This window comes from Pinus tabuliformis, chromosome 2_2 (genome assembly GCF_031772625.1).
Source record: "Pinus tabuliformis cultivar Carrire ecotype Pingquan chromosome 2_2, CPIR1, whole genome shotgun sequence".
NCBI lineage: Eukaryota > Viridiplantae > Streptophyta > Pinopsida > Pinales > Pinaceae > Pinus > Pinus tabuliformis.
Window position 1 is genome coordinate 75,819,182 of NC_142300.1, and position 27,245 is coordinate 75,846,426.

The 27,245-nt window shown below is 39.6% G+C and overlaps 1 protein-coding gene across 3 annotated transcripts in view; it reads right to left on the minus strand.

Annotated features, from left to right (window-relative positions):
* The window catches only part of LOC149191514 (nodulin MtN21 /EamA-like transporter family protein), a 338,056-nt gene extending 311,443 nt beyond the window's left edge, over nt 1-26,613 (minus strand). Inside the window, exons 1-3 of one of the 3 annotated variants that reach the window (XM_089404311.1) lie at nt 25,797-26,611; nt 25,352-25,399; nt 4,753-4,875 (exon numbers count right to left, since the gene is read on the minus strand). In XM_089404311.1, coding sequence (XP_089260437.1) covers nt 4,753-4,875; nt 25,352-25,399; nt 25,797-26,468 — 843 coding nt within the window. In that variant the 5' untranslated portion in view covers nt 26,469-26,611. Of the gene's footprint in view, nt 1-4,752; nt 4,876-25,351; nt 25,400-25,796 lie in introns of all 3 variants that reach the window. The other 2 variants (XM_089404309.1, XM_089404310.1) reach the window with 2 other exon arrangements.
* Between the last annotated feature and the right edge of the window lie 632 nt (nt 26,614-27,245).

The window sequence follows — 27,245 nt, forward strand, 5'->3', positions numbered from 1 at the left end:
TAATAAAATTGTCTCCGGGTGGAATTTCCCATAACTATTTCTGGGTTTTGGAGAATGCATGTGTCCTAGCCTCCGTGCAAATTTTGAGACTAAGAGCACATCCGATGCTACCAGAAATCAACACTCTCTCTCAGTAAGGAATGTGCTCTTATCAGTGTTGTTAAAATCGCGATAAAATCGCGATTTTATCGGAAAATCGCGATTTTTTCCTCTGCCCGATCAAATCGCGATTTTTAAGGAAAAAATCGTGGGGGCTTGGGACAGCTTAGTTTTATAACTTTTTTTGGGTTTTTTCATGCAATTTTTTTGAAAGAAACAAATAATTTTTGAGTGGGGCAACTTAATGATCAAGTCTATGCCCTAGTATGGATATGCTATTCATGGTAATGTTAAATTCTTAAAGTAAAAGTGACATTCTCCTTAATCTTCATTTTCATCCTTTTACTTAAATTTTTAACATTACCACGAAATGACTCAGGATGTTTGAGAGTGGTTCCAGCCTCATTGGATTTCATATGGAGAAAGTAGAATTTTAGATTTCATTTAAAATCCAGCAGACTTATCAGTTTTTCAGGATTTTAGGATTGGGAGATTGTAATGTTTCGAGGTGACACCATCCGCCCAGCCTACCCCTGCCACCAGTAGAGGACGTGGTCTACCTCCTATAGCTCCTACTTCTAGTTCTTCAGCTTCTAGAGCACGTCAGACTCCACTGCCATTTCCACCAGCACAGGCACCAGCTTCTACATCTAGAGGGAAAGAGAAAGCTGTGCCATTTTCTCGCAAGAGGGGCAGAGGAAATCAATAGGATTAGACTTTCATTTTATTGTATATGACATTATGACATGATGAGATACATTATCATATTTTTTGTTGATATTTTGAGGCTGAGTTGGACTTGGGACTCAGGACTTACTATTCAGGACATGATTCAATGTTATGTGTGATTTTAGCGCTAGAAATGATATTAAACATCTTATATATTAGTTTTTTTTATCATATTTATGTGTCAATGTATTTATTTTATGTTGTAGATGGTTTAGATATTAAAAAAATTGAAAAAAAATGAAAAAAAATGAATATTTTTGTGCCAAACGCTTTTTTCCCGCTTTTTTCCCGCTTTTGTCGATTTTTTCCGCTTTTTTCCCGGCGCCGATTAAATCCCGATCGCGCTTTGTGCAACATTGGCTCTTATCAATGCCTCTTCCTGAAACATCACCCTGACTTCATAACATCGTCCTCTACGTTGTTGATGTCTGACATGTTGTCCACCAACTACTGCGTTGTTGCTGCAACTGTACTGCTACTGACCCTGCCACTGTCAAAACTGCATCCGTACTACAGCTCCCTCTCAAGTGTTGCATCTGTGCTACTGCTGGCCCCGCCACTGCCAACACTGCATCTGCACTGCAACCTTCTCCAACTGTTGCTCCTACTGCATCAGCAACGTAAAAGCACCCCAAATTATTGAACAAGAGTTCAGCATGATGCATCTCGTTTCTGGAGTCAGACTGCTGCTAGTCTCTATGCTGACCCACTTAAGCCTTTGTGCTATTGCTGACCTCTACTCTCTGCGAACTGCATTGTTGCCAACTTTTCTCTGCGTTGTTTAGTCTTTGGCGTTGCTAGCCACTACAACTGTCACTCCAACACTCCTCTGCACCAACTGACACTTGGTCATCCTGCTACTTCTGATTTTGGGCTCCCGTGGCAAGGTATTCATACGAGAGGTGGAATCCTCAAGGATCCTTCTCAACTGTAGTTCTTTCGAACTACAACTCTAAATTATCCCACCTCCCTCCTAGAGGTATCTCAGCTGTCATGGCAAACTCCTCCTACTCGATCTTCGCGGGTGCAGCCTTCAGATCATGCTTCTCATCCTTGTCCTTATTTCTGAGAGGACGCTGTGTTGCGTAGTGACCCATTTCACCACACCTGAAGCATTTGATCTTTGAAATGTCCTTCTTCTATCTCCACTGCTCCTGCTGCCCCTTAAATGTGAGGTTTGCATTCTCCTCCTCCTCCTTGGGCTTCGACCCACTGCTGTTGCTTCCGTCAAGTTTTCACTTGACCAAATCTCTCCTTAACTCCTCTTGCTTGAGAATTGCCCACATCCCATCCCAATCTGGCAAAGTCGCCCTACCCGGGATGCTCTGGACAAAGACATGCCACTCCTCTAAGACTGAATTTAAGGTCAGTCTCACCATCTCGGATCCTTGAGGTGTAGATCCCACAACTGCTAACTCATCTCGGGTCTCCTGAAGCTTCGTGAGGAACGAATCAATGCGCTCCCCCTTCTGCATCTGTGCAGATCTCAATTTTTGTTCTAAGTACATCTTTCGCTGCTCGGAAGATCCCTGATACAATGTAGACAATGCGCCCTACATGTCCTTGACAGTGTCTCTGCCAACAATGTGACATACAATATGATCCTTCACTCCATCGAGGATCATTCTTTTCGTCTTCGCCATTTCTCCCTTGTACTTCTTCAACGGATATGAATCTGCATGCAGAGCCACCACGTTGTCGACATAGGTTTTGAGACAATGCTCATCCAGAAGGCATGATATTCTTGCCTTCCAGATCACATAGTTGGATTCCCCATCCAACCTGTCCTGATCTCTCAACCCATTGGTTGCCATTTCTGCCACGAAATGTCAAACTGCTCCTCTTTGTTTCTTACTATTTTTGCTCAGCAAATAAGAAAACGTACTTCTTGGCAGGAAGTCTACTGAGGAAAAAATCCCTCACTATGCTTCTTCTCTCGCTTCTGACAATCTTCTGCCCAGCAAAACTGCCTGCAGAAAAACTACGTCCTACCACAACTCTCCTCAACGCTGAGGCTCTGCGTTGTTTCTCTATCACAGCAAAATTTCGATATGGAACCCTTTCCTCTCTGTCGACTCACTCAGAGAGAGACTATCCACGAAAATTTATCCCTCTTGACTTGGACTGTGAAATCCTCTGGGGATTCGAACTGTTGCCTCCTACTGCTATTCCATCTCCTTCTCTGCTCAACGTTGGTTTCTCTGGCTCTGCTCTTCTTGTTTCACCTACAGCTCTGATACCATGTGAAAATTCCACAAACCGGGAATCCCTACTGCAACAACTGATGATATTTCTCCTATTTGTTAAATTCCTTTAAACAAATTACTTGTGGTTTTCTACAGCGAATATCGAAATACATACATTGCAGCCTTCACTTCATTAAATAAATGGAGAAACAGGAAACTGAGTAAGAAAGAAAATACAACACAAATGACACCGTTATTTTTGGACAAATGTCCTCGGAAAAACCCAGTGTGGGAAAACCTGTGCAACAGTTCTGAGGGTTTTTATTAATTAAGCAATAGTAATTTCTGAATACAATTTTTGGATGCCCTCCCGGCAATCCAGTTACAGAGAATATAACTGACAGAGAGATCTATGAGATTACCTCACACTATCACTAGAAATCCTCGCTGATCCAACCCCTAAATGAGTGCCCTCGGCTATCTCTGGCTGCCTCTGCGTCAACCCACTGTCAAGCTTACTGGGGACAACGTCAATCCTCTTGCTGATCGATTTGCCGCCCAGGTAATTCGATTTCTGCCTCGCAGTCTCACACCCCGTCTTCCGACTTTGAAACTCAAATTCCCTCTGCAAATTCAAACTCCCTCTTGGATTCTGCGCTGCCACTGTTGGATCTCCCTCTGCCTTCTCTACTGAGTATACGTGGATCAGGTGGATCAGGAGAAATCTCCAACCGAAACTATCCCTGCCCTCACTGCAAAAAACTCACTTCGAATTTCTCTTTGGCAGCTGCTCTGCTTCAGAAATTCGATCTTTTGAACTCTCCTCGATGTGTTCTCCAAATGACCCTCAAGCCTCTTCTTATATCTTTCTGTTGGACAACCAATAGCCTAAATTAACTCCTAATCAAAGGCTCAGATCATTTTGGCTTGATCTCCGTCTTCTTCTAGAAGTTCCACCCACAGTTAGATTAATACCCATTAATTATTTTAATTTCCTAAGTTTAGACTTAGGGTCTCATTAAAAATAATTAATTATTTTAATAAAATTGTCTCCAGGTGGAATTTCCCAAAATGATTTATGGGTTTTGGAGAATGCATGTGTCCTACTAGCCTCCCTGCAAATTTTGAGGCTAAGAGCACATCTGATGCTACCATAAATCAACATGCAGAACATTGAGGAAAAGCATTTCCTTTGCATCCAGGCTGCATTTTTCTCACCTAGGATTGTCTGGCTTGCTTTGGCAAGCTAGGTGCATACATTCCATGCATTGTACTCTCCTTTGATAATAAAATGGCTCAGTTTGGTGCAATTCTGGTGCAATTTTATGGGTGTATTTAATTGTTGTTTGAATTTTTGTGTCATATGTGTATTTTGCTTATTTAGCATTGTTATTTCCTTTTTGGGACATTACAATTTGTCTTAAATTTAAATAGTCATTCCATGATCCATCAATCGTAGTAATCCTAGTATTCAAATGAGGTAATATAAGATGACCATTGTTTGTGAATGATATGCACTGCAAGGAAAACAAGGAATGTGAAAACATCACAAAAAACAATACAAGTCAATCAACGTGACATTTTGGCACTATAGCAAATCAACTCAAAAATAGATAGAACAAGCAATCATTGCAATGACATAAAATACTACCTTATTCCCTTATATGTGTATAATGATTCACTATCTCCAATAAACTGAAACCTAGTCAAATCAACATTCTTAATGGTGGACACTAACCTCTAGAAGTAAGAGACCTATAACACCAAGCAGAAGTCCAGCTGCACCAATTGTACCAATGGACTCTCCATAAAATATTGCAGCAAGCACTGCAACTGTCAAAGGTTGAGAATCAATAATAACCTACACAAAAGAATTAAGAAATTAGTTATTGCATAACAAAGAGTATTCCAATTTAGAGTGCCTAATAACACTGGTCAGCCAAAAGTCCTATTATGACATTCATTTCTTGGAAACGCAATCTTGCAAATTCACGATAAGTATTCAAACTTCATATATGCAAAGGAAAACTTTGTAATGGAAAATAAAGGAATCTATTTGTTGTTTAAAGATTGATTACCCAAGAAAAAACAACACAAACATATTAGAAAAGATGAAGAATATGGATTTACAATAGAAAAATCATAGAATTACCATTGTCTAGTAGTCGTATCGTCATATTAATTAGGTGTTAGTATTAAATAATAAAGTATCATAGAACATAATGTAATAAGTAACATGTCACACTAATAAAGGAGGTTAAGGCAAGTAGTCTGTTAATTAGGGATCTAATCACATCTTAACCCCATGCTAGTTGGTTGTGTAGTTGATATGACTCCCTTGGTGAGACTATATGCAATGCACCTCTTATCTTTATGTAATAACCCACCTACAATTACAAAGAGAATGTGAATATTAGCATGCATACGGGGAATCCATATGATAGCTACATATGCATGAACTGCATTTATTGCACTAGTATACATACTGGCTAATATTGGAAAATATCTAAGTTAGGGTAATGAATTGATTATCAAAATAAATTCCTATCTCACCGAAATATAATGAATATATCAAATTAGGTACTTGATATGTATACCACCCTTATATACATATATATGTATGATAATCCTTAATCAAAAGAAAATATAAAATATAATGAATTATGAAGTAAATTTATTTAATTTACAATTTAATTTGATTAAAATAAATAAAATAATTTATTTAAATTCTAAAGAAAGTAATTTATTTAAAATTATAAATTAAGTAAATTAATTTAATTAAATAAAATAGTGTTAACTCCTGAGTCCTAACTAAACTAAATAAATAAATTCAACCTACGCATCATTTCATTATGAAGGTAACATGCTCTAAAAGGAAAAGATGATGTTAGAAGGTAAGAAACCAACATCTGAAGGATTTGGAGACTATAAATTTTGGGCATATAAGGGAGTCGAGTAAACGGAGGGAGGAGAGGAGCACTTAAGGAAATTACTATTTCTAACTGTGGGAATTTTTTTTTTGGAGTTTGAGAGAGACAGAGCAGGAAGTTCTCACAGAGCCACAGACATTGAGGTTGATTGTTCTTGGAGTTTTGGGCACGGGCGCTAGAAGACTTGCCTTCTGGATCTGGGGACCATATAGGTAGACCCCAGATAGGCTGAGAGGAAAAGGGCGGCTTGGTAACTGCAACAGTGGGAACAACAACAGTCCAAAACACCTTCAACCGATTTTCAGGTATTCTCCTACAATTTTTTTTTTTTTTAAATTACAGTTACTGTCTAGTTAAAATTGCACAGTTAGGGCTTTATATTGTCTAGTTAAAATTACACAGTTAAGGCTCTACATTCTAGTATCATAATGTAGATCCTTAACTATGATATTTTAACCAAACAATATACAGCCCTAACTGTGCAATTTTAACCAAACAGTGATTGGAATTTTAAAAGAAAAATTAAATTGCAGGAGAATACCTGGAAATAGGTTGAAGGTGTTTTGGACTGTTGTTGTTTCCATTGTTGCAGATACCAAACCGCCCTTTTCCTCCCAGCCTATCTGGGGTCTACCTATATGGTCCCCAGATCCAGAAGACAAGTATTTTGGCCCCCGTTCCCAAAACTCCAAGAACAATCAAGCTCAATGTCTATGACTCAATTATAACTTCTTGCTTTGTCTCTCTCAAACTCCAGAAAAAATTTCCCACACTTAGAAATAGTACTTTCCTTCAGTGCTCCTCTTCTGCCTTTGTCTCCTCGACTCCCTTATATGCCCAAAATTCACAGTCTCCAAATCCTTCAATTGTTGGTTTCTTACCTTCTAGCATCATCTTTTCCTTTTAGGTTCGGTTACCTTCATAATGAAATGATGCGTAGGTTGAATTTATTTATTTAGTTTAGTTAGGAGTTAACAATAATTTATTTAACTAAATTAATTTACTAATGTAGAGCCTTAACTGTGTAATTTTAACCAGACAATATAAAGCCCTAACTGTGCAATTTTAACCAGACATAACTGGAATTAAAAAAAATGCAGGAGAATACCTGGAAATCAGTTGAAGGTGTTTTGAACTATTGTTGTTCCCACTATTGCAGGTACCAAACCGCCCTTTTCTTCCCAACCTATTTGGGGTCTACCTATACGGTCCCCAGATCCAGAAGGCAAGCCTTCTGGCCCCGTGCACAAAACTCCAGGAACAATCAAGCTCAATGTTTGTGACTCTATTAGAACTTCCTGCGTTATCTCTCTCAAACTCCAAAAAAAAAATTCCCACGGTTAGAAATAGTACTTTCCTTTAGTGCTCCTCGCCTCCCTTATATGCACAAAATTCACAGTCTCCAAATCCTTCGACTGTCAATTTCTTAACTTCTAGCATCATCTTTTCCTTTTAGAGTCAGTTACCTTCATAATGAAATGATGTGTAGGTTGAATTTATTTATTTATATTAGTTAGGAGTTAAAACTATTATATTTAATTAAATTAATTTACTTTATTTATAATTTTAAATAAATTAGTTTATTTATAATTAAAATATATATATATATATATATATATTTATTTATTTTAATCAAATTAAATTGTAAATTAAATAAATTTACTTCATAATTCATTATATTTTATATTTTCTTTTGATTAAGGATTATCATACATATATATGTATATAAGGGTGGTATACATATCAAGTACCTAATTTGATATATTCATTTTATTTTGGTGAGATAGGAATTTATTTCGATAATTTGTAACATCCCTTCCTAAATTAATTTGTCTCAAGTTTATTTTTCCACAACTTTGACATTTTTGGTGACCATGGGACCCACAAAATTTTGGGAGAAAGACTTAGGAGAAAAAGGGAGGCCGAAATATTTTGTTATTGGAGTGTGGGGACACACGCACAAAAAAAGACGCAGTTACCGGGGGAGAAATTCAAATAGCCGAGGAAGGGAGGTCGAAGAGCTAGATGGAGGGGCCCACATGGGAAAGAGAAGCTCACAAATTATAAATAGGAGAAGCTCAGCCTCATTTTGGGTCTTTTGCCAATTGAACTTACTCTTGTTGCTCAAGTTGCTTAGTCGGGTCACTTCGTTGTTCAGCACTGAGTTTTCCAAGTGGAGAACTCACCCTTTCTTCAGGGGACTTCGAGTGCCACCCTAGGGAGGTCAAATCGTACCACTTTGGAGAGGAGTTGCAGGGATTCATAGCAGAACACTCAGCCACTCACTCAGCTAGTGTATATTCCAAGAGGACGCAGGAGAGAATACACTTGGGTCATTTCAGTGGTCTTCCGGGTAGCAATAGCCAGGGGAATTTTGGCATAGGAGCTTCAATGGGATATCAGCATTTTGGAGGAGTTTGAGGGCAGGGGATTGTCGCTTGAAGGCAGCCCGATTTGGAGCATCCAGAGCCAGCACAGAAGCTACCCATTGGGCATACGTGGGAGTTTGTGGGACGAGTTTTGGACCTAGGATTTGCTGGGAGAAATAAGGAGAACCTTGGGACAGTATAACTCAGCATTTTGGGAGTGATTGGAGGGATTTTTCTAGGAGTTTGCAAGCATGCCGTATTTCCCAACTGTTGGAGGAGGACGTGGTATTTTTCTGGGTTTTAGTGGGTTATTTGCGAGGAGCACTGGGCTAATTTTACAGAATTTTCTGAGTACCAAAAGTGGGGCTTTCAGCGGTTTCTTTCCAGCAAACAGTGCAGCTTTTTGGGGCAGTGCAGGGCATCATTGGAGCAGCTTATTCTATCATATGGGCTTGCTATTTTATCACCTGGGTTTTGTCAAGCTTGCCATTAAGGCAAGCCCAAGTGCACTCCTTCCACACTATTGTACTATGGGTGTTCACTGAATGTTTTAGAATTATGTGTTGCATGTGTTGTTTGCTTTGCATATCATCGTTTTTCCTAATTAGGAACATTACATAATCAATTCATTACTTTAATTTAGACATTTTCCAATATTAGCCAGTATGTATACTAGTGCAACACATGCAGTTCATACATATGTAGCTACCATACCGATGCCCCATATGCATGCTAATATTCACATTTTGTTTGTAATTGTAGGTGGGTCATTACACTTTATAATAATATGAAATAATAAAATGAAGACTCCCTCGAAGTAGCAAGGGATTTTGTCAAGGATACAATGGGCTAGTCAAGAACATTGCATAGTCGAAACAACCAAAAGGTTAGAGAATGGCACAGTCAAGAAGGCAAAGAATGGCCACTAAAGGTAACATTCTAGAATGACCAAGAAGACCCACATACTAAGAAGAAGATGGCGGTTAAATGATTCAAAGTGGTTCATATATTAAAACCTCATGAAACTATAGTGGAGGAATTTAGAAGCTCGAATAGGAAAGAAAGAGGTGTGGCCCTCATGACCCATGATACGCTAAAATGAGTGACTAGGACTGTATGGGATATACTTCAAGGAGGGGTTAAATTCTAGGCCCAATAATGGCAGGACAAGATATAATCATTCTAGTCAAAACACGAGCATGATGAGTGCAAAATCCAAGGTATCATAGGGCATGAAAAATTATTAGTTTGGAGCTAAATATTGAAAAACCATGAAGGGCATGGAGGAGTGACTTGCCTAGTGAGAAAGGCATGGCAATAATACATCACCTTAAAGAAAATGTGTTATCTTTTGGTGTTACTCTGCAAGTGTTTACTATGCTTAAGAGTGCTTCCATGTAATGTGAGGTGCATGATGTGTTGACTACCCTTGGTTGCACCATGATGGGCATACACATTAAAGATAGCTTACTCATGGATTGTTATAGCCTGACTTGAGGCTTATGTGGTGCACTTCCTTAGGAGATTGGAGACCTATGTGGCTTGGTTACATTCTCCATGAGGTGCACACATAGAGGGCTTGGTTGCTTGCCTGGGAGGATAACCCATTTGGAGGAGCATTGGGCATCTAGGAGAAAAGCATTGAGCCCTAAGTGGCATGGGGACACTTGGTTGCTTGCATGGAGGCTTGTGCCTGATTTGAGGATGCTTGAGTTTAGGAATTCATGGAAGTGTGAAGGACCCAAAGGAGCACATGGCTTAGGAGGTAGCTTTGAAGACCTTTAGAGAGGAGCATTGGGCCCTTCTTTTGAAGTGCTCACCTTGGGATTCCTACTTGATAGACATTGAACTTTTGAAGCTTGACACATGTCACTTAGAGTTGGAGCACTTCACATGTGGACCTCTCTAGTGATTAGATAGGTTGATTTACTTGTGGACAGTGTCCACTTTATTATTGTTGGCCTCCCTCACTTTTCATATATGTAAAGGAAGGAAAGAGCCTTTTCATTCATTCATGACATGATGTATTAGAAATGTGAGAGGAGCGAACTTGTGTCTTTCATTGAACTTCTTCTTATTTTTACTTTGCTCTCTTGCCTTGGGCACTAGGGTTTTGGTGTTTATGCAAGCTACGTATTATAATTAGGGTTTTCCACAGGAAGAGAAGGAGATATATGGTTTGAAGAAACCCTAGAGAAGCAAAGAAAGCACTTGTTCTTCTAGTTCTTGTGAGAGAAAACTAGGGTTTTGTGACACTTGGAAACCCTAGTACTATTAGGAGTGCTCGATGTGGAAAAGATAGAGGTATACCATCTTGTTGTCTCTTGTATAGTTATGTGATGCAAGTGTAGGTGCCAAAGCAGACTTGTTGATGTGTCTGCTACTTTGTTGTGGATTTTTGATAGAGCAACTGGTTTAGGTTGGAAGTGATTCCTAGCTAAGAGGAGTTAGTGCTTGTCTCCTTATGGTTTTCCTAGTGAGGTTTGGAGAGCATGACTTGTTCCAGCTTCTATTAAGCCATTGTTATGTACTCTTACTTCATCTTATCTATGTATGTGAAGTCTTCCTACAATCCAAAATATGCGTACCAACAGATCTAACTTTCTACTTATGTTAGCTTGATGATTGACTAGTTTCTAGTGTAGCTTATGCATGTTGATTTGGCATACAGTTGAGCAGATTTTGTTAATTGACTAAACAAACATGTCAAAGCTAAAAGGGAATTTTTACTACTACAGTAAATATGTTGTTATAATAGCCCAGAGGGTTAGCTCAATTGGTCGAGTCCCCATCGTTAAAGCACCTTTGCTATTGAGAGGTCACGGGTTCAATTCTCTCGACATATTTGAGATCAAGCTTTGTGGTTGAGCCGGCAGGAAGTGATCCCTTTGGGTGGATCTACCATGTACAAATATTTCGTGGGCATAGCAATCACCATTCTCTAGGGTCCGTGAACCACATAGATAATAAAAAAAAATATGTTGTTATAAGTAATTTTCAACTTTGATATGCTTGGGAAGTGTACCTTAAGAGTTGGAAACATTGTTACATTAAAGTACACTAGTTCAGTATTTATTTCTAGGGCTTCCTTGTGAATTTTCATGAAAAGAAATGAAGTATACCATAAATAGATCCATGGAACCTCAAGGTTGAGGTTTAATTTATGAATTTTCATTAACTGTAGTAAAGGCAAATTCCAACATTGGCATAAGCGCTGATTTGGCTAAGATTGCACTCTTGATCAATAGGAACTTGCATATTTCAATTGTTCCATACTTGGGAGAGGTGCTTGACCTATTATAAGTTGGTGGGTGTGAAACCCTAGTGCGCTTTGGCAGAAGCACTTGAACCATAAGTATTTTACTCTATTTGACATTGATTTTTTCTTTGAGGTTCTTTGAGATTTACAAGGATGACAACTCTTAGTCTTAGAAAGTGTGACAGGTTGGAAGATGCTTCCAATTTCATACCTTCAAAGTACAATTTACAAATGCTATTGGAAGTTCCTAAACTTCGGGAGCATATTGAAACCCAAATTGTTGCACCTACCAATCCAAAACTGTTGGCCACACTTAAAAATAAGGAAAACAAGGAAAAGAGAACCATTCATGATAAAAAGTAGACGTATGATGTGTTGGTTGGAATATACCAAAGTGTAAGTGTCTCTAGTAAGATGCTCTTGAGAAACAAGCTTTCAGTCATTTGCATACGTAACATAGATACAGTGATGAGTTACCTAGCCAGGATGAGAGAGTTAAGAGATTAGTTGGTTGCCATAGGGAAAAAAGTGAAAGATAAAGAGTTGGTGCCCATTGTCTTGAATGGGTATAGTAAATCTTGGAAACTATTTATCCAAGGTGTGTGCCCATGAGCATTTAGCTACTTATGATCAGCTTTGGGATGACTTTGTGCAAGAAGAGATAAGGTTGGAATCTAGTTCAGTGAAGAAAAAGAAAGTAATATGCCTAGCTCTTATTGAGAGGATGAGGAAGGGAAACAAGAAAGATAGAAGAAGAGTAAGAAGGAAGATTCAAGCCAAGTTAAGAAGGATTTGAATGATATGCAATTTTTTAGGTGTCACTAAAAGGATGCCAACCAATATTTGAAGAAGAAAACTTGGAAGGCCAAGTAGCAAAAAAAAATTGTATGGAGTGCAAGTATTATAGTTGCCTTCCTGGCATAGGATTGCTTTCTCCATGGTCTCATGATTTTTCTTCCAAAACTATGTCAAGAGTTGAATGGTATGTGGACAATGGGGGATCTACACATATGATAGGAAACTCTTCAGTAGGCTTCAAGAGCAAGAGGGAGGAATGAGTGTGGAGTTAGGTGATGATGCTACTTATCCCGTGAGAAGACTAGGTTTCATTTCCTTCCGAATTGTTGAAGAGTGTAACTAGGTTTGGTCTTCATAATGACATGTAATTGTGACTTTTGCAAATGATGTAAAGAAGGAAAATAAAATTATTATTGTAAGACTTGCTTCATGGGTTTCATGAGCAAGGGATTTGATTTTAGATGGCTCCCATTGTGAGCCTTGAGGAATTGTCATAGAGTTAATGTCATCTATGGAGTGCAAGTATTATAGTTGCATTCCTAGCATAGGATTGATTTCTCCATGGTCTCATGTTTTTTCTTCCAAAACTATGTCAAGAGTTGAATCGTATGTGGACAATGGGGGATCTACACATATGATAGGAAACTCTTCAGTAGGCTTCAAGAGCAAGAGGGAGGAATGAGTGTGGAGTTAGGTGATGATGCTACTTATCCTATGAGAAGACTAGGTTTCATTTCCTTCCAAATTGTTGAAGAGTGTAACTAGGTTTGGTCTTCATAATGACATGTAATTGTGACTTTTGTAAATGATGTAAAGAAGGAAAAGAAGATTATTATTGTAAGACTTGCTTCATGGGTTTCATGAGCAAGGGATTTGATTTTAGATGGCTCCCATTGTGAGCCTTTAGGAATTGTCATAGAGTTAATGTCATGTATGAAGAGCCCTTCTTGGGCATGTGTCAAATGCATATGAGTCAATAAAGGTGTCTAGAAGCCCTCCAACGACAAGCACTAATCCTACTCTTCATTTCGGCCTTAAGATGCATAAGAAACTCATGACGGCTCACCTTATACGGAGAGACATCTATTCGAAATGTTAAGTCGGCTTATATTGATGGGAAAACAACTATATATAGGTGTGAAGGCACTTCGCATTATATACAATTCAGAATTCAGATATCTCTCTATGGTTTCAGATGGATAGCAGTAGAATGAAGTTCGGATATCTCTCTCTGAGTTTTCGAGTGAGAGTATTAGGAAACAATTTCGGGTTTCAGTGGCCTAACAAAAGGACAAGTTCGGATTAGCTTCTGAGATTCGTATGAAGTTTCAGTGCCACAGTTCAATGTAGAAGGTACAATTCAGATGGAACTCGAATAGAGAAGGGAGGGACAACGAGGATATCTTCTGGGCTAATCACAGTAAGGAAGTTTGGAAATCACTCTGGAATTTCGGATGAATAGTGCAGAGATTGTTTTGGTGCAGAAGCTCAGTCTAAGATACAAGATGGTAGAGACAAGCTCAAGGGTCTCTCTGTCTTGGATCAGAGATACAATCTTGAGGACATAACAGTTCGGTACAACCACAGTTCGTTGATGCTGATAGTAAGAAAGTCTCATAAGAAGAGATCTCGATAAGATCTCAGTGGTGTCAATGTCTGAATGCTCAGAAGATCAAAGAGGAAGAGGATTAAAGAAGAAGAGAAGACAGTCAAGAGAACTAGTGTCTTGGTCTTGGAGTGGCTAATAGGTCAAGGGTCTTGGTCTTGGTATTCGTCAATTAGAATCTCTATAAGAAGAATTTGTGCGGGTTTTCCTCTCAAAGAGTGAGAGGTTTTGGCCCTAGCTAATAGCTTACATTCTGTGCCTCTTGTCTATTTTTGTTCATGCATTGGTCATTGTTTGATGAAGAAGAACACTAATAATCTAAGAAAAGGAAGATCCTAATCTAAAGAAGTAAAAAGCATTCACAAGCAGTTAATAATCAAAGAGAAATCACCTAATGCTAATGCCCTAGATTTATCAACATGGTATCAGAGTTAAGGTGTCAAAGACAAGGGCATCTCATCAAGGGACACTCAAGAATCAAATCTCAAGAATGGCATCAAAGCAAGTCGAAGGATATCAAAGAAAAAGTTCAAAGATCTAGATTGAAGAATTAAACCCTAGATCAAAGAAGAAAGTTTACTTCAAAAGAAGTCTTGGGATCATCAATCAAATAATCAAGGCCAAAGCCTTATTTCTACTCAAGGTAAATAGATCTAGAAATTAAGGCAACTAGAAGTCTACACTAGCAAAAGTGTTGGATCCTCTAGTCATCGTCAAAAGATCACAAGGACCCTAATCAAGTTGAAGAGATCTACAATGCAAGGTAACACAAAGCGTAGACATCCAAGAGAAGCATTTCTGATCTGCACTCATTCACCACCGAAGAAGTCAAAGTATCTTGAAGGCTAGTTATTCAAAGAAGGCTAAAAGGCATTGACATCATCTTCAAAAGGTTTCAAGGCAGTCTCTCCTCATTGAAGCTCCTCCTTAACCTTAAAGAAGATCATCCGAAGAAGCATCAAGAGATCCTCATCAAATCAACATCATCAAAGGAGAGCTCGATCAAAGGCATTTTCATCATAAGAAGGGGCAATCTCCTGTTATTGAAGAAGGGAGTTCATTTGGAAGAAGATCATTCAAAAGGGAACTAATACATCTTCTTCAACCACCATCAAAGGGATCAAGTTGAAGATTTCACCTTCACTTGTCAAGTAAGTAACTTTTATTCTATAATCTAATCTGGTAAAATGACTTCGTTTTGCAAGGAGAACTATAAGTTGGTTGGGTCATCGAACTTCCTTGCATGGAAAAGGAGGATAGACATAGTCCTCTAAGAAAGTGAAGTCATTGAACATATCAAAGAAAAGGTCTCCTCTGAATACATGGAAAGGCATCAAAGGGCTCAAGGTATTCTTATGAATTCAGTCAAGGGTCCCTCATAGCAGGATTGGAGACATCAAAAGGGATATATGATAAGCTAGTAGAACTATTCTCTGAAGATATGATAAGAAAGGTCATATCAGTTAGATCTGATCGACAAAAATTGAAGGTATCAAAGGATGAAGGGATATCTTCATAAGATATCAATTGCAAGATCTAGGAGAGATAATCCTCATTGTTCCAAATACGCTAACTGATGAACAAGGTAACAAATGTCTATGAGGATAAGAAGGCTATCCCATTCAACAACGTGTGGTCTTTATGCAAGATACAAGATAGGAGAAGACAAGTTGAGGGCAAAAAATATTCAGACATTTTCCGAAAGGAAAACATAGATAAGAATCAATGCTATGAACATTACAGGAAATATTGTCCTAAGCTTAAGAAAAGCAATAACAAGGAAGATAGAAAAGAAGTCCATTTCACCAAGGAAGTGGAGGAAGCTGAAAGAGGAAAAACATTAGAAGCAAGAGTTTGTGATAGGAAAACTAGAACAAAATTCTATGGCAGTCAACTATGAAGGACATAGTTCTTGGTTACCTCATTTAAAGCTCAAGTAGAAAGGGAAGAAGTCATCCAGGACAAGGCTCATCATACCTCTGTTGGATTGGGATATTGATCCGGATTTATACAGGAACGCAATAAAGTACAGAAATAACCATAAATACAGAGATGCAGCAGAAATAATACTTCATTTCATTAATGTAAAATACTAAAATATGCTTACAACAGAAATGGAAATAAACTAGCTCAGGCGATGGTAGCTTATCTCTGAGCAGAGATGTGGTGGCTACATGCCTCTAAACTGTGTTACAATGAGACTCGAAGGCCTATTTATTGTTGAGAAACAATGGAAAACCCTAAACATCCAAAAACCTAACCCTAGGAGATGAAGCGCCAAACTATGGGCCACGATTGGGTAAATTGGTAAATCAACTTCCCGGGGTCGTAACTTTGGCATACGATCTTCGTTGACACGCACAATACCTCGTTAGAAAGATCTATCTGAGGACTACAAGTTTTGAGTGAGCAACATTCGTCCATGGATCCATGTTACTCCCAATTTTCCCAAAAAACGTCGTTTAGGGCCTCAAAACGGCTCCGGAAGTTCAGGACCCGAAAAACTGTTAAAAATAGTAAATTGTGCTACAATTAAGGAAACTGAAAAACTAAAAGAGACAGTTGTGGGGGTCCAAGTGGGATAGGCAGGTGGCCACCAACATCCACCTGGATCATTCCTCCCCCCTTAGGAAGCAATGGTCCCCATTGCGTTGAGTTCCTCCATGAGATGAGGAAACTTCTGCTGAACTTGGTCCCTGGTGAGTTGTTCTGCAACCTCTGATGTGTCCAGTAATGGTGGGAAGCATGGTCAAGGGCGATCCACATTGAACACTCGGTGCAAGCGAAGGAATGGGGGAATGTTGTGCTCCAAAGCATTGTTTCCCACAGCCTTGGTAATGGTGTAAGGACCATATCGAAGTGGTCTGAGCTTCTGATGGGCTCTTGTAAGGCGTTCTTTCTGCAGATGCAACCAGACTTTGTCGCCCACTTGAAACTTGTGTGGTACCTGATGTTGATCATGTCGCTGCTTGTACTTGGCATTTTCCAGAATGGAGTGGTGATAGATCGGCCCGTTGGGTAGAGGTGCTCCGAGAGTCAGATCGGACGAATGCTTGACCTGACAGTGCAACAGTACCCCTATGGGCAAGGAGAAGATATCCCTGTCTTCTTTCATGACCATATCCACCTGCTTCTGCTGTGTGGAGAAACCCTTCCCACGGGCCATGGATATGGCTACAATCTTCCCCTTACTTTGAGAGTGAACCAGACAAAAAATAAATTTCCTAGTTTGGGAGATGATCTTACTGCCTTTCTTAGCAGAGATCAAAGAAGTGGCGATAGGTGGGGCTACCTCTGGTATCCTGTATAATGTATTACACAAAGAAATAATAACAGCATGAGGCCTTGACTCATACACAACATGTCGCTTCCACAAGTATGGTTGGCCTAATAATACATCACAAACATCAAGCGATGCAACATCACACAATACCTCATATGTGAAGGGCTTGATGTTGTAGGGAAGGCGGCACTGCTGGCGGACTCGGAGATCTCGTCCTTGGTGAAGCCACTCGATGTTGTATGGTTGCGGGTGTGGTATGGTTGGTAGTCCCATCCGCTTCACGACCTCTGCTGAAATGAGGTTCTTTTGGCTCCCACTGTCAACAATGAATTGCAGCGGTGAACCCTTCACCCACATCTGTGAGTGGAAAAGACGCTCCCCCTCCTCTGGATCTTCGGGCTCATTCTTCTGGACCTTGCAGTGGCAACAGTGGCGTTGGGCTCCGCACCAATGATTTGCTTCCCTTTGTCATTCCCCTTGTCGAGTTCTGACTCAGGGTCGGAACATGCATTTGATTTTGAAGCCTTCAACTTGGCCACCAACGACTGCTTGGTCCGACACTCACTTGTGTTATGAGTGGGGCTCTTGTGGAACTCACACCACTTTCCTGTGTCCTTCTTTAACTTCGTGGTGTTTTTCTTTTCTTGCGGCTTCAACGGGTTGTCTTGGGTCACCCCGCCTTGGCTTTGTCCTTTGTTCTTCGAATTCGCAGATCCAAAGTCTCACTTCTTTTGTTTAAACTTCTGCTCGATCTTGACAGCGTATCGGTACGCTTTGCTGAGCGAGGAGATGTCCAGGAACTCCATCTCGTCCTGGATGTACCTGTGTAGGCAGCCACGGTATTTGAGTACCAAATGCAGCTCAGAATCCTTGATACCCAACTTTGTGCGAAGGGTATGAAAAATATTGGTGAACTCTGGCACGTCTTGGTCCCTTCCCTGCCGCAGCATGGTCCACTTTATGTATTTGTCCTCATAGCTTCTGACAGGGTAGTACTGCTCCTTAATGGCATCCCAGAACAAGTTCCAAGTGGGTGCGGCTGAAAACAATGAGTTCGAACTTTCATCCTTCTGCTCACAGTAGGTTTCCCACCAGTCCTTGATGTAGGGAGCTGCTTTAAGAAGTGCAAAAGCGATCTCTTCCCGACTGGAAAAATCATGAACAGAAAAATAGCCTTCTAGCAAATTTAACCATTTATCTATGGCATATGCGTCTATCTGACCCTCGAATATGGGGATTTCAAAGTTAACTTGTACCTTAAAGGGTATGGTGTTTCCAGAGTAGCTATCTCTTCCCGGCTGGAAAAATCATGAACAGAAAAATAACCTTCTAGCAAATTTAACCATTTATCTATGGCATATGCGTCTATTTGACCCTCGAATATGGGGATTTCAAAGTTAACTTGTACCTTAAAGGGTGTGGTGTTTCCAGAGTAGCTATTGGAAGCAAATGCGTCGCCCCTAGGTAGCCGCTGAAGGATCTGGGCAAAGTTTTCCATCATCGTGTTCCTTTGTCACTCGAGGGCTTCTTCGAACAAGATTTTGATAGGATCTCCTGCCCCCTTGTCTTTCTTTTCATCCGCCATGGGAGGTTGTTAGGATTTGCGAGGCTGGTCTTGCAAAGGTTCGACCAGTTCAAGCCCTAACTCCTTATATCCCGACCTTGTTGGGGACATGCAAAGAAAAACAAAGGAAGAGAAGACCGCTCTGATGCCACTAATCCGGATTTATACAGGAACGCAATAAAGTACAGAAATAACCATAAATACAGAGATGCAGCAGAAATAATACTTCATTTCATTAATGTAAAATACTGAAATATGCTTACAACAGAAATGGAAATAAACTAGCTCAGGTGAATGGTAACTTATCTATGAGGAGAGATGTGGCAGCTACATGCCTCTAAACTGTGTTACAATGAGACTCGAAGGCCTATTTATTGTTGAGAAACAATGGAAAACTCTAAACATCCAAAAACCTAACCCTAGGAGATGAAACGCCAAACTATGGGCCCCGTTTGGGTAAATTGGTACATCAACTTCCCGGGGTCATAACTTTGGCATACGATCTTCGTTTGACGCGCACAATACCTCGTTAGAAAGATCTATCCGAGGACTACAACTTTTGAGTGAGCAACATGGGTGCTCCCAGTTTTCCCAAAAAACGTCGTTTAGGGCCTCAAAACAGTGTTGAAAGTTCAGGACCCGAAAAACTGCTAAAATTAGTAAATTGTGCTACAATTAAGGAAACTGAAAAACTGAAAGAGACAATTGTGGGGGTCCAGGTGGGATAGGCAGGTGGCCACCAACATCCACCTGGATCAAATATGCAAGATCCTCAAGATTCTTTGATGGAATCCTCATCGAAGGGTTCACCAATCTAGAAAGGAAGCAAATGTTTCATTAGGAACTCCAACTTGTGGAATTCATGGGATGATGGTATGATGACATAAGAGATGAAGCAGATCAAGGGGTTGAAGCTCTTTTCAATCAAGGAAGTTGTTGAAAGAAACCTAGATGACCTAAAGGTAAATGATGTATGTATGCTTGTATTCAATATTATAAAGTCATGTTGTATGGTTGCAGGTAACATGGATCACTACTCGATTTGAGAAGCATGATCAAAGGAAAGGAATCTCCTCCTATGAAAGGTTGCCGGAAGGCATGGGTCACACTAGATGAAATCAACATAATATGTCCTCATATGAAGTATGAGGTGGTTGACTATAATTGAGGAACTCTGATTGGAAGCTTCTGTGAATGAAATAAAAATGTGTGAAGAAAGGAAGGAAGAGACCGTGAGATAATGCAACCATGGTAAAAGCAATCAACATCCGAAAGACCAAGAAGATTTGACTAGGAAATCTCTCGGAAAGATATGAAGACTCTGATGGAAGTCTGAAAAAGATGGAGACCCTTGACAATGGATATCTTTGGGAGATATGTCAACATGTATGCAGGATGCTAATGCAAACTGGAAGATGTCATGATGAAAGACCATCACAAAGGTAATTTTGATTTAAGTATTCATTTCTTATTTTTGAACAAATATCTGGATGGGTTTATGCAGGTCTGCCAAGGGAAGAACTGTGGATGTCTTCCAAGAGGACCATATAGAAGGATGTAAGATCCTTCTGGAAATATGGCATGAAGAAGGCAACATGACATGAAGCAAGGCCAAATGAAGACTAATGGATCACTTTCTGATGAAAGGAATAATGACATGACTGACTCATGGATGAAAGTGATGGATGGTTTGTGCCCTATGAAGACACCCCAAATGATGAAGACTCCTTGACAAAGAAACCCATGACATCGAAGGAAGGAGCTCTTCAAGCAGCTGGTTGAGGAGTTGTTGTAGGCCGCTAATTAAGAGGGAGCCTGAAAACAAGTTTCTTACTTGGAAGAAACTTGGAAATTCCTAAGCCAAGAGGGAGCTTAGGTACATTCTCTCCATAGGAATGAGTACATTCCTTTATTGGAATTTGATATGTCCTCCCTAATTGAGAGGGAGAGATAGACACATCACTCTGGTCTTCATTTGGGAAGACAGTGTCATGTCCCCATTTTTATTCTTCTTCATAGTACAACCAACGTGGATTTCCAGGGCAGGGGATGGCCAAGTCAATGGAGCAGGTTTATGTCATCAAGGGTCCCAATGGAGTTTTGAGGAGTTTTTATGGGATTTGATGGCATTTGCTTGGCATATTCCATCATCCGCATAGTTTGCCTTTCGTTCCATCGCATTTTGACAACTTTCAAAAATCAGCCTTATTATTGGGCATAAATTAATTATGTTCGAGGTGGCATTTCGGTGAGTTTAATTGATGGAACACCTCAACGTAATAGCTCGCTAGAACCGGAACGAGAAGATCTATAGGATGGGATGCTGAGAATAGACTTCCAGTGGCCAAAGAGAGTATGGTGGGCGATTTTCCATTTTCTTTAGTTAAAAAAGACTTTAATTAGTTATTTAATTAAGGAAAAATAACTAATTAGAGAAAAAAGGCCAAAATTGACTTAAGTGAAATAAAATTAAATTAAAAGGTCACTTGATAAAGTCAATGGAGGAGCTTCTAAAATAATTATAAAATCATATGCTTCTAGAGGCTTGGGGATCTATCCATGAGATCTATAAAAGAGGAGAAGGTCATTTGGAAACAACTTGGATCTTGGATTTGATATTGTTTCTTGTATGAGAGGTTGAGAACCCGGTTCTCTACTCCAGCAGTAGCCCCAGGACGGAAAACCTCGAGTGATTCAGTGAGAGTGGGCAAGCACCCATCTCTTCCCTTGGTGAATCCATTCAAGGTTCACAGCTTGGAGTGTATTGATTTTCAGTTTGTTTTGGACGCTGATTTGCGACAATATTGTAGATCTATTTGAGGCCATCTTTTCACCTAAGCTCTTTGGGGTTGTGTGTGCATGTAAAACCCTAGTTTATCTAATATAATTATATAATAAAGATGAGGATTTTTCTTATTCAGTGTTTTATGGATTGCATTGCTTTGTTTCTCTTTATTTTACATAGAAATCTTCTATTAAATGAATAGTAATTTTATTTGAAGAGCTTGTTCCAAATTTTTCTCATTTAGGACATTACAGTGGTATCAGAGCATCGATCTCGGCTCAGCCTGTGGGTTTTTAGTTGCAGCTATTATCATTTGAGGGTTTTTCATTGAGCCGACAAATTTATTAGAGGCCAAATCTTTTACTATTTGTGCAAATTATTAAAAGGGACATTGCAATGTGTAGAGTTGGGCGGAGTGGGAAACTTGCACTAAATTGGGGCTTTCTATATCTTCTCGAATCTACCCAAAAAAATGGGTTTTTTCTGGATTTTATGACAAGAGTTCATGGTTAAAATTTCAGAATTTTACTAGTAGTATGCGGGTTGTAAATCGGTATTCCTTCATTGGTTCGTTTTATCAGTGAACTGGGTAATTCACACCACTTGGTGAGCTTGATCTTGGCTTGGGTTTAAGCCAAACCATTTATGGGTTTTTATGGGTTTGGTGTGAGGAGCCTCAAGTTAAATTTCCAAAAATTTTGGAGTAGTATTGAGGGAAAATAACACCAGTTCATCTTCAGTAGCAACAACATAATTTCTGGGTAGTGCGAATTAATTATCTGGGTTATTTTGTTGGGCCTTTGCAACAGCCGTAAGGGGAGCTTGAAATTTTAAAATTTATTGGCTCATGGATGAGTCACTGAAGCAGCTCATAGTCCTTAGCGTTGACCCTCTTGTTAGAAGAAATTTGATAAGGAGAATTTTTGGAGGGTTCAGATATGGAAAAGATGAGGAGCCAAAGAAAGAGCAGTCTCCAGAACCCCCAAAGAAGAGCAGAAATCAAATGAGAAGAGAGTGAATTTGTTTTACATGTCAGGGAGCATGGACACTGGATCACAAATGTAAAATTAGAGGGGACAGAGACGCAGATGAGACTACTAAAAATGAAGTAGAGCTGGCAAGGAACTCAAGTCAATTGATTATAAAGAAGATTGAAGGGTCCTTAATTGGACAAGAGTCTACTATAGATGAGCCCATTGGTTCTCATGAACCATCATATGAAGTTGTTGATAGCAGGCCAGATTTATATTCGAGTGTGTATGGTGAGCAGTCAATGGACCCTATGGGAGACATTCGGGATGATGGGTCACCAGTGATGATTCAGCAGGAGCAGCATATGGTGGAGCATGAGTTAGCTCAGGAGGATGATATGCACAGTATGCATGATGAGCCTTTTGGGGAGAGCCAGTTGGAGGTTCATGTTGAGCCCATGATGGAGGAGGATGAGCAGCCATCCTTGGGGCCAACCATTGATGAGGAGCAGATAGATGTGCAGACAGCTAACAGGGTGGCAGTATTTGCAGACATATGTCTTCAGGAGGTGCTGGAGTATGATAGGACAATTTTGCAGGAGATTGGTGGATTGGAGGAGCGTGGAGTTTCCCATCAGAAGAGGGAGGCGGAAGTGCATCCATATTTGGGTCTACCCATTGATGAGGTACAAACAGATGTAGTGGCAGCCAGCAAAGATGCAACATTTTCAGGCAGCAGCCCTCTCCAGGAGTACATAGACAAGGCTTGCAACAAAGTTTGCCCACTTTTTCCCATTACAAGGAGAGAGGCAGGATTTCTTGGACATGTTTTGAATCTTGATTGACTGGGTAGAGCATCAGGAGTTGAGCATGGACCAGTATCAGCGTAGCAGACATATTCTTTGCACAAGTGTCCATACATTAGATTGGCGGGAGATCATGAGTTGGTATCTTTTTTATGGAGTATCAACCTTAGTTCGAGGCACAGTACAACAGGGGCACTTAGACGAGGGGGTTACTATATGTTTCTATGGGCAATGGGATGTGGACCGACAATTCATCAGTATTTCAGTAGCACTAGCCCAACATCAGCAGAGTGGGGTTGACTTCGACCTATGCCCGAGGTTGGATTGGAGAGAGGTGATGAGTTGGTACACGGTGGATAGAGCAACATTCACGGTTGGAGTTATAGCACAACAGGAGCCTTGGAGCCTTCATACTTGTTCTTGGTGCCATTGGGATGCAGGAGGATTTGTTGATGACATGTTCAGTCAGAGATTATTTTGGGATGCGGGTATTGAGGGGTCCATTCATGGTGAGATGACACAGGAGCAAAGCATCATCCAAGGGTTTGTATGTGATCCGGGCATTGGGTCTCAATTGCGTTGGGCCGCGAGATTGGTCCACAGATTTGGATTGCTTGAGGGCAAGCAATCTTGGGGCGGGAGGACTGTCATGTCCCCATTCTTATTCTTCTTCATAGTACAACCAGGGTGGATTTCAAGGGCAGGGGATGGCCAGGTCAGTGGCGCAGGTTTATGTCATCAAGGGTCCCAATGGAGTTTTGAGGATTTTTTATGGGATTTGATGGCATTCACTTGCCATATTCCATCATCCACAAAGTTTGCCTTTCGTTCCGTCGCATTCCGACAACTTTCAAAAATCAGCGTTATTATTGGGCATAAATTAATTATGCTTGATGTGGCATTCCGGGGAATTTAATTAATGGAACACCTTACTGTAATAGCTCATTGAAACCGGAACGAGAAGATCTATAGGATGGGATGTTGAGAAGAGACTTCCAGTGGCCAAAGAGAGTATGGTGGGCGATTTTCCATTTTCCTTAGTTAAAAATGACTTTAATTAGTTACTTAATTAAGGAAAAATAACTAATTAGAGAAAAAGGGCCAAAATTGATTTAAGTGAAATAAAATAAAATTAAAAGATCACTTGATAAAAGTCAATGGAGAAGCTTCTAAAAGAATAATAAAATCATATGCTTCTAGAGGCTTGGGGATCTATCCATGAGATCTATAAAAGAGGAGGAGAAGGTCATTTGGAAACATCTTGGATCTTGGATTTGATATTGTTTCTAGTACGAGAGGTTGAGAATCGGTTCTCTACTCCAGCAGTAGCCCTAGGATGGAAACCCTCGAGTGATTCAGTGAGACCTGGCGAGCACCCATCTCCTCGGTGAATCCATTCAGGGTTCACAGCGTGCAGTGTATTGATTCTCAGTTTGTTTTGGAGGCCGATTTGCGGCAATATTGTAGATCTATTTGAGGCCAGCTTTTCACCTCAGCTCTTTGGGGTTGTGTGTGAATGTAAAACCCCAGTTTATCAAATATAATAACACTGAGGAATTTTCTTATTCAATGTTTTATGGATTGCAGTGCTCTATTTGTCTTTATTTTACATGGCAATCTTCTGATACTGGTCCATGCTCAACACCTGATGCTCTACCCAATCAATCAAAACATGTCCAAGAAATCCTGCCTCTCTCCCTCTAATGGGAAAAAGTGGGCAAACTGTGCTGCAAGCCTTATCTATGTACTCCTTAGACAAACCGGGTTTGAGCATGGACCAGTAACCTAGCATAAGAAAACACAATCTGTGCCTGATTTTCCATACAATGTAACTTCAAGGCATGCATAGAAATGAGATAATGGAACTGTAAAAGATGTTAGATGGGCAAAGTTCGATGTTTTATTTTGCACATTACCTAGATCTCCATGGGAGAGGAGAATCAAAATAAACTTAAATTCCACTTACACTTCCCAGTCCCGCACTAGTTCTCTTTAAGCCTTCTGCCAAAAAGCCCTGCAAAAGTATTGACGCTGCACTGTTAGAAATCAACAAGAAATTATTTTTCGTGTTAGCATGAATCATTGGCTATCCTATCTTTCATAATCCATCATTCATGAAATAAATAACGTGCATATGTGCGGGCGCATGTGTGTATGTAAACTCTGTTGTGTTATTTTAAGTATTATAATGATTCGGAATGTGCCATGGATTAATCTAGGTATCCAAAGTGCGGTCCCTGGGGTTTGTCATGTAAAGAAACCTCTTTAACTAGTCAATATCTTATGGGGAGCATGATGAGAGTCCAGAGGTCACAACTTCAATCTAATTATCTGAGGAACTTCTTGGGATGCAAATTTACAAATGCTGGATTCAAAAAAGAAAAAGACCAAAAAAAAAGAGAATTACCCACCTGAAAGCATCCAGCATCAATCAGACCAAAAAGGGCCACAGACAACCATGCCATGAGCCCAAAGGGTTGTTTCTTTCCACTGTAGTTTGCAAAACTGATCAAAAGGAGTCCAGATGGAATAAGCCTTACAGCAGCAACAAATAAAGGACCTGTCTTTGGCAGGACTGACTTCATGGCCACCATAGAAGAACCCCAGAAAAAGAATGGAGAAATCAATAATAGTGTATCCATGATTGCATTCAGCAACCCAGCCATATCTTGTTTTTCTGTCACATCCAAGCTGGATGAGTTGGGTAACAATTTTTCATTCTCAGCATCAGTGGGTTTGCCATTAGCTTCTTCAGCAGTGGTAGTAACAACACATTCAACGTCCAATCCAGTGTCAATGCAATCCATTTCCACTGAAGGCCCCATTTCTGGGATTTTAGGAGTTGTTATAGTTTGAGTTTTAGGCAACTCTGAAGAATTGCTTCCCTTGCACTGTATTCTGAGGTTTCTTCCGCCAAGAGAAGGCTTGTGAAAGAACCCTGCAATTCTTGTATGTTTGGAGAAAGAGAGATGGGTTGACTTCGGACGTGTATCCACTGGAAAATGTGATGGCATCTTTGAAGGCCATCTGAGATGCAAGTGGGGGAGGTACCCCAAACCATGCAGGTAGATGCAATTTTCCATCAAGTATTTGTTTAATGTTGTTTGGTCAGGAGTTGGTAGGAAGAAATTCAGGAAGATATTCACCAGGACACCAGAGCTGAGCTTCCCACATAAGATACACTAACTTCATCATCACTTACTGTTAAATGTAATCCTATATTAACAAAAGCCGCATAATCACATTTCGTGTGTGGCTCACGTTACATTATACTTTTACCTTTGCACTGACTACCCGTACTATTTGGAAGCTAACGTCCGTTCGATTTTGAGTTGTTTCTCTCGGGTGAATATTCACATGTGTAGGCATTTGTCTGTGGAATATTAATCTGGAACTAAATAAAAACATAAAAATATATCTACGATTTATAATTTTAATGAATTTACATAGCGGCAGGCATGACTTTATTTTACTAAATGTTTTAAACAAACTTAATTTTAATTTTGATGCAAAGATTATATAATAAATTATAAAATAAAATTATCTTAATTTTTAATTTTGATGCAAAGATTATATAATAAATTATAAAATAAAATTATCTTAATAAATAATACAAATAGATATATATATAATTATTTATATAAAAAATTACATATATAAATAAAACAAATTATTTTAATTAACCATATTATAATTATAATATTATAAAATAAATTATTTTAATAAATAATACAACTAAATATAAAATTAAATTAAAATTAAAAATAAAAATATTTTCGAAAGAAATTACATCAGAAGATTTAGGTCGACGCGTTTGAAACTTAATCTATGTGTTTCATCATCAAGATAAAATAAAGAAT